Genomic DNA, 7,869 nt, shown 5'->3' with positions numbered 1-7,869 from the left:
CCAGCGTCATCATCCCCGAGAAGCTCGACGGCTTCATCAACAAGTACGCCGAGTACACACACGAGAAGTGGGCCTTTGACAAGGTGGGGACCCCCCGGGACCCCCCGACCCCCTGTGGCACCCCCAGGGCCCCCCCGGGGTCCTCCCAGCCCCTCTGAGCCCCCCCAACTCCGTGTCTCCCCCTCTCCCCCCAGATCCAGAACAACTGGACTTTTGGGGAGACGGTGGATGAAGAGGCCAAAACCCACCCGATGCTGAGGCCCTACAAGACCTTCTCTGAAAAGGTACCTGGGGACCCCCTGGGGCACCCCCAGATCCAGGGGGCACCCCCAGACCCACCAGGACACCCCCAAACTCATCCAGACCCCCAAACCATCCGTCCCCCTCCGGTGCATCATCACTGACCATCTTTGTCCTTCAGACCCCCCAAAACCCTCCAACTCCCCCAGACCATCCCTCCTGCTCCTCATGAACCTCCCCCGAGCCCCCCTGATTTTGGGGGACCCCCCCGACCCTCCCCAGGACAAGAAAATCCACCAATGGCCGTCGTCATCCTCACCCACCCCCCAACGTCCCAGAGACCCCCGACCCCCTCCTGACCCCCCTGGGACCCCCAACCCCGACCCTGCTCCTCCCCACGGACCCCCACGAGCCCCCCCGATTTTGGGGGACCCCCCTGACCCCTGTGACCTCCCCAGGACAAGGAGATCTACCGGTGGCCCATCAAGGAGTCCCTGAAGGCCATGCTGGCCTGGGAGTGGACGGTGGAGAAGGCCCGGGAGGGGGAGGACGAGCGGGCAGAGAAGAAGAAAACCCGGAAAATCTCCCAGAGCGCCCAGGTGGGACCCCCAAAATCACCTGGGGGGCGTGGGGGGAGCCCCAAAATCACCTGGGGGGGCGTGGGGCACCCCAAAATCACCTGAAGAGGGTGAGGGAACCCCAAAAACACCTGGGGGGTGGGGGGGGGAGCCCCAAAATCACCTGGGGGGGTGTGGGGGAACCCCAAAAACACCTGGGGGGTGGGGGCACCCCAAAATCACCCCCGGGCGTGGGGGGGCCATGGGGTGGGGAAAGGACCCCCCGAATGCCTGGGGGTCCACGGGGGGCTCATGGGGCACCCCAAATCTCCCCTGTGGGTCCATGGGGGTCGCTGGGGTGGGAAAGGGCCCCCCCAAAATCCTGGGGTCCCCCCTGACCCCACGTTTCCCCCCCCAGGCCACGTACGACCCCTCGCACGGGTACAGCCCCCAGCCCATGGACCTGACGGGGGTGACGCTGTCCCGGGAGCTCCAGGTGAGGACCCCCAACATCACCCCACACCCCCCGATGTCCCCCGGGATCCCCAATGTCCCCCTGTGTCCCCTGGGACCCCCCCAATGTCCCCCTGTGTCCCCTGGGACCCCCCGGGGCCCCCCTGTGTCCCCCTGGGGGTGACACTGTCCCGGGAGCTCCAGGTGAGGACCCCCCAACATCACCCCCGACCCCCCAATGTCCCCCTGTGTCCCCTGGGACCCCCAATGTCCCCACTGTTCCCTCATGTCCCCCTGTATCCCCCAGGAACCCCAGTGTCCCCTGGGACCCCCCAATGTCCCCCTGTGTCCTCTGGGACCCCCCAATGTCCCCTGTGTCCCTCTGTGTCCCCCCATATCCCCTGTGTCCCCTCATGTCCCCTTGTACCCCCAGTGTCCCCTGGGACCCCCCAATGTCTCCTGTGTCCTCTGGGACCCCCAATGTCCCCACTGTCCCCTCATGTCCCCTTGTACCCCCAGTGTCCCCTGGGACCCCCCAGTGTCCCCCGTGTCCCCCCCAGACCCCTCCATTCCCCTGTGTCCTCCCACGACCCCACACGGGGGTCTCCCCCTGTGTCCTCCCGTGTCTCCTGGGGTCTCCCCCGGGGGTCACCCCCCAGAGACACCCCCAGAAGCCCCCCCAGAAGCCCCCCCAGACCCCCACGAGCCCCCCCTGCCCCCCCAGGCCATGGCAGAGCAGTTGGCCGAGAACTATCACAACACGTGGGGCCGCAAGAAGAAGCTGGAGCTGGAGGCCAAGGGTGAGACCCCCCCCAGACCCCAAATCCGGGGGACCCTGGGGACCCCCCAGGGCCCCCCCACCCCCAGGGGAACCAGGGGTGAGACCCCCGAACCCCCAAATCTGGGGGAGATCCCAGGGCCCCCCCAACCCCAGGGGTGAGACCCCTGAATCCCCAAATCTGGGGGAGATCCCGTAACCCTCCCAGGGGGAGCTGGAGGCCAAGGGTGAGACCCCCGGACCCCAAATCTGGGGGAGATCCCATAACCCCCCGGGGCCCCCCCAATCCCAGGGGTGAGACCCCCGAACCCCAAATCTGGGGGAGATCCCATAAACCCCCCAGGGCCCCCCACCCCCAGGGGAACCAGGGGTGAGACCCCCGAACCCCAAATCTGGGGGAGATCCCATAAACCCCCCAGGGCCCCCCCACCCCCAGGGGAACCAGGGGTGAGACCCCCGAACCCCCAAATCCGTGGGAGATCCCATAAACCCCCCAGGGGGAGCTGGAGGCCAAGGGTGAGACCCCCAAACCCCAAATCTGGGGGGGTCCAGGGGGACTCAGGGGATTAATTTGGGGTGCAGGTGGGGGGGGTCCCTGCAAGACACACTGGGGGCCAGGGAGAAGGGGCACCCCTGGGTGCTGGGGGGGCTCAGGGGGGCTCAGGGGTTATTCTGGGGGCTCGGGTGCTGATTTGGGGTGCAGGGGGGGGGTCGCACCCCCTCCTGGTCCCCTACGACACCCTGACGGCCAAGGAGAAGGCCCGGGACCGGGAGAAGGCCCAGGAGCTGCTCAAGTTCCTGCAGCTCCACGGATACGCCGTGACCCGGTGAGGGGGCACCCCAAAAACACCCCCGGGGACCCCAAACACCCTCAGGGACCCCAAAAACACCCCTGGGGACCCCAAAAACACCCCCTGAGGGAGCCCAAACACCCCCTGGGGAACCCAAACACCCCCAGGGAACCCAAACACCCTCAGGGACCCCAAAAACACCCCTGGGGACCCCAAACACCCTCAGGGAACCCAAAAACACCCCTGGGGACCCCAAACACCCTCAGGGAACCCAGACACCTGTAGGGACCCCAAAAACACCCCTGGGGACTCCAAAAACACCCCTGAGGGAACCCAAACACCCCTGAGAGAACCCAAACAACCCAGGGAACCCAAAAACACCCTGGGGAACCCAAAAACACCCCCTGGGGATCCAGACACCCTCAGGGACCCCCAAAACAACCCTGGGGACCCCAAAACACCCCCAGGGAACCAAACACCCCTTGGGGGTGGAACTGGAGTCCCAAAGGAAACCTGGAATATGGGGGGAGTCAGGGATTGGGGGGATGCCCATGGATTGGGTGGGAGGGGGCTCAAGGATGGGGGGGCTCAGTGGTTGGGGGGGACCCCAAGATTCAGGGGGACCCCAAAATCCACTGGGGAGCACCAAAACCCTCAGGGAGGGACCCCAAAACCCTCAGGGAGGGACCCCAAATTCAGGAGGAACCAGGGGCTGGGGGGGGACTCGGGGAGTGAGGGACAACCAAAATCCAGGTTGGGACCCCAAAATCTGGGAAGACCCCAAGATGTGGGGGGGACTCAGGACTTGAGGGGGGGGCACAGGGAGCCTGGGGGGTCCCTCTGCAGGGAGGGGGTTGGGGGAGCAGGGGGGGATTTGTGGGAGCAGCGGGGGGGGCTGTTGAGTTTTGGGGTCCCCCCCTGTTTTTAGGGGCTCCAAGGATGGGGAACTGGACACGTCGTCCATCGAGAACCGCTTCGCCTTCAGGTTCCGGCAGCAGCTGCTGCGCTGAATGGACAGCTCCCAGGAGTTCATCGCCCACCTGGGTGAGACCCCCGAGCCTGGGGGACCCCCAAAGCCCCCGGGGTACCCTCAGACCCCCCAACCCGTGGATCCCCCGATCCCCCCAAACGCCTCTGTGACCCCCCAGCCCTCGGGGGACATCCGGGCCCAGAGTTCATCGCCCACGGTGTGAGACCTCCCGAGCTGGGGACCCCTCAGACCCCCCAAAACCCTTGGGATCCCCCCCGAGCCCCCCAAACCCTCTGTGACCCCCCAGCCCTCGGTGGGACATCGCCCAGGAGTTCATCGCCCACCTGGGTGAGACCCCCGAGCCTGGGGGACCCCTCAGACCCCCCCAAAACCCTTGGGATCCCCCCCGAGCCCCCCAAACCCTCTGTGACCCCCCAGCCCTCGGTGGGACATCGCCCAGGAGTTCATCGCCCACCTGGGTGAGACCCCCGAGCCTGGGGGACCCCTCAGACCCCCCCAAACCCTTGGGATCCCCCCAGACCGTTCAGACCCCCCAAACCCTTGGGATTCCCCCCAAGCCCCCCAAACCCTCTGTGACCCCCCAGCCCTCGGTGGGACATCGCCCAGGAGTTCATCGTCCCCCTGGGTGAGACCCCCGAGCCTGTGGGGACCCCCAAAGCCCCCGGGGGACCCCTCAGACCCCTTCAGCCCCCCCAAAACCCTTGGGATTCCCCCAGACCGTTCAGACCCCCCCAAAACCCTTGGGATCCCCCCCTGACCCCCCGTTGCCCCCCCAGAGGCCGTGGTGAGCAGCGGGAGGGTGGAGAAATCCCCCCACGAGCAGGAGATCAAGTTCTTCGCCAAGGTCAGGGGGACCCCAAAAGGGGGGAGGACCCCAAAAGGGGGGGGAACCCCAAAATGGGGAGAGGATCCCAAAATGGGGGGAAAATCCAAGCTGGGGACAGGTGGGGCAGGGTCATCTCTGGGCAGATTTGAGGGTCCTCTGTGGGGTTTTTGGGGTCCCCGTGGGTGTTTGTGGGGGTTCCCGTGGGATATTTGAGGTCCCTGTGGGGTGTGTGGTGTTTGGGATCCCCTAAAGGCTTTTTGGGGCCTCTGTGAGGTATTTGGGATTCCTGTGGGCTTTTGAGATGTCTGTGGGGTATTTGGTGTGTCTGTGGGTTATTTGGGGTCTCCATGAGATATTTGGGATCTCTGGGTTATTTGGGGTGTCTGTGGGATATTTGGGATCTCTGGGTTATTTGGGGTGTCTGTGGGATATTTGGGGTTTCTCTGGGACATTTGGGCTCCCCATGGGGCATTCGGGGTCCCCTGTGGGATTTTGGGGTTCTCTCCGGGTTATTTGGTTCCTTGTGGGGTTTTGGGGTCCCGCTGACCCCCCCCTGCCCTCCTGATCCCCCCAGATCCTGCTGCCCCTCATCAACCAGTACTTCCACAACCACTGCCTGTACTTCCTGTCCACCCCGGCCCAGGTGCTGGGCAGCGGCGGCCACGCCTCCAACAAGGAGAAGGAGATGATCACCAGGTGAGACCCCCCAGACCCCAAACACCCCGGTTATGAGACCCCCAGACCCCAAACACCCCGGTTATGGGACCCCCAGACCCCAAAACCCCCGGTTATGGGACCCCCCAGACCCCCAGTCCCAAACACGCCTCCAACAAGGAGAAGGAGATGATCACCAGGTGAGACCCCCCAGACCCCAAACACCCTGGTTATGGGACCCCCAGACCCCAAAACCCCTGGTTATGGGACCCCCAGACCCCAAAAACCCTGGTTATGGGACCCCCCAGACCCCAAACACCCTGGTTATGGGACCCCCAGACCCCAAACACCCCGGTTATGGGACCCCCAGACCCCAAAACCCCCGGTTAGGGGACCCCCAGACCCCAGAAACCTTGGTTATGAGACCCCCAGACCCCAAAACCCCTGGTTATGGAACCCCCCAGACCCCAAAAACCCTGGTTATGGGACCCCCCAGACCCCAAGCACCCCGGTTATGGGACCCCCAGACCCCAAAACCCCCAGTTCTGGGGCCCTCAGACTCCCCATTATTGGGCCCCCAGACCCCCAAACCCCCCGTTATGGGGTACGTACCCAGACCCCCAATCCCAGACACCCCCTTGTCGCCCCCCATCTAAGGAGAATCAGGGACCCCCCGTCCCCTCCTGGGGGGCTTTAGGGACCCCCCTGACCCCCCCACTCCGTGTCCCCCCTCAGCCTCTTCTGCAAACTGGCCGCGCTGGTCCGGCACCGCATCTCGCTCTTCGGTAACGGGGGCACTGGGGGGCACTGGGAGGACATTGGGGGGCACTGGGGGGCACTGGGGACACTGGGGGGACACTGGAGGGGCACGGGGATCGCTGGGGACACTGGGGGGCACTGGGAGGACATTTGGTGGCACTGGGAGGACAGTGGGGCAAACTGGAGAGGCACTGGGGGCACTGGGGACAGTGGGGCTGATGGCACTGGGGGCACTGGGGACACTGGGCAGGATGGCACTGGGGGCACTGGGGACACTGGGCAGGATGGCACTGGGGGCACTGGGGACACTGGGGGGGCACTTGGGACACTGGGGGGGTGCTGGGGACACTGGGTGGCACTGGGGACACTGGGAGGACACTGGAGGGGTGTGGGGATGGCTGGGGACACTGGGGGGGCACTGGGGACACTGGGGGGGTGCTGGGTGGGGTTGGACACCACTGGTGTCCCCCCCAATGTCCCCATGTCCCCCCAGGCACGGACGCCCCGGCCGTGGTGAACTGTCTGCTCATCCTGGCCCGCTCCCTGGACGCCAGGTGGGGACACTGCCCGTGTCCCCGTGTCCGTGTGTCCCCGTGTCCGTGTGTCCCCCATGGCCCCAGGGTCCCTGTGTCACTGTCCTGTCACTGTCCCTGTCCCCAATGTCTCAGTGTCCCTGTGTCCCTGTGTCCCTGTGTCACTGTCCCTGTCCCCAGGACGGTGATGAAGTCGGGCCCCGAGATCGTCAAGGCCGGGCTGTGCTCCCTGTGTCCCTGTGTCCCTGTGTCACTGTCCCTGTGTCCCTGTGTCCCTGTGTCACTGTCCCTGTCCCCAGGACGGTGATGAAGTCTGGCCCCGAGATCGTCAAGGCCGGGCTCCGCTCGTTCTTCGAGTCGGCGGCCGAGGACATGGAGAAGTTGGGGGAGCAGCTGCGCCTGGGCCGCGGGACCCCCACGCGGGCGCCCACCAAGGGCGTGGCCCAGGTCACCTACACCTCGGTGGCCCTGCTGCCCGTCCTCACCGCCCTCTTCGAGCACCTGGCACAGCACCAGTTCGGGGACGACGTCATCCGTGAGACACCGGGGACATGGGGGGGACAGGGGGACAGGGGGGACATGGGGACAGGGGGGACATGGGGACATGGGGGGGGACATGGGGACATGGGGACAGGGGGGACATGGGGGGACACAGGGACACCGAGGGGACGGGGAGGGACACGGGGGGACACAAGGGGGACATGGGGGGGCATGGGGACACCGAGGGGACGGAGGGGGACATGGGGGGACATGGGGGGACAGGGGGGGCACAGGGACAGGGGGGACATGGGGGACATGGGAGGACACCAGGACACAAGGGGGACACAGGGACATGGGAACATGGGGGGGACATCGAGGGGACACAGGGACACCAAGGGGACAGGGGGAACATGGGGATGTGAGGACACTGGGGGGGACATGGGGGGACACAGGGACGTGGGGCAAGAGGGGGAACAGGGGGACACAGTGGGGACATGGTGGGGACAGGGGGGTCAGGAGGGACAGGAGGACATGGGGACATGTTGGAGACAGGGTACACTGGGACACACGGGGGACATGGGGACACGGTAGGGTCAGGGGACATTGGGACACGCTGGGGACACCCTGGGGACATGGGGACACAGTAAGGTCAGGGGTCATTGGGACACGCTGGGGACACGGGGACAGGCTGGGGACACGGGTGACACCCCTGTCCCCGCAGTGGACGATGTCCAGGTGTCCTGTTACCGCATCCTGTGCAGCATCTACAGCCTGGGCACCGCCCGCGGGCCTCACGTCGACAGGTGG

The 7,869-nt window shown here is 66.0% G+C and overlaps 2 protein-coding genes across 2 annotated transcripts in view; both read left to right on the top strand.

Annotated features, from left to right (window-relative positions):
* The first annotated feature begins 13 nt into the window (after window positions 1-13).
* Window positions 14-3,829, top strand: LOC114001935 (ryanodine receptor 1-like). Its single transcript, XM_039379283.1, has 8 exons — window positions 14-83; window positions 195-284; window positions 699-839; window positions 1,216-1,293; window positions 1,975-2,050; window positions 2,732-2,855; window positions 3,387-3,413; window positions 3,748-3,829. The coding sequence occupies exons 2-8, from the start codon at window positions 252-254 to the stop codon at window positions 3,827-3,829; spliced, it is 561 nt and encodes a 186-aa protein (XP_039235217.1). The 5' UTR covers window positions 14-83; window positions 195-251.
* LOC120322863 (ryanodine receptor 1-like) overlaps window positions 3,830-7,869 on the top strand; it is a gene marked incomplete at its 3' end in the record, with an annotated part of 14,973 nt that continues 10,933 nt past the window's right edge. Inside the window, exons 1-8 of the mRNA XM_039379282.1 lie at window positions 3,830-4,008; window positions 4,228-4,268; window positions 4,587-4,654; window positions 5,211-5,332; window positions 6,026-6,075; window positions 6,543-6,603; window positions 6,882-7,117; window positions 7,784-7,857. Of these exons, the coding sequence (XP_039235216.1) occupies window positions 3,830-4,008; window positions 4,228-4,268; window positions 4,587-4,654; window positions 5,211-5,332; window positions 6,026-6,075; window positions 6,543-6,603; window positions 6,882-7,117; window positions 7,784-7,857 (831 nt within the window). The remainder of the gene's footprint in view (window positions 4,009-4,227; window positions 4,269-4,586; window positions 4,655-5,210; window positions 5,333-6,025; window positions 6,076-6,542; window positions 6,604-6,881; window positions 7,118-7,783; window positions 7,858-7,869) is intronic.

This window comes from Pipra filicauda, unplaced genomic scaffold (genome assembly GCF_003945595.2).
Source record: "Pipra filicauda isolate LSUMZ 115617 unplaced genomic scaffold, ASM394559v2 scaffold1622_size19276_pilon, whole genome shotgun sequence".
In the NCBI taxonomy this organism is placed as follows: Eukaryota; Metazoa; Chordata; class Aves; order Passeriformes; family Pipridae; genus Pipra; species Pipra filicauda.
The sequence above is the reverse complement of the archived record's forward strand: the minus strand, read 5'-3'. Positions and strand labels throughout refer to the sequence as shown.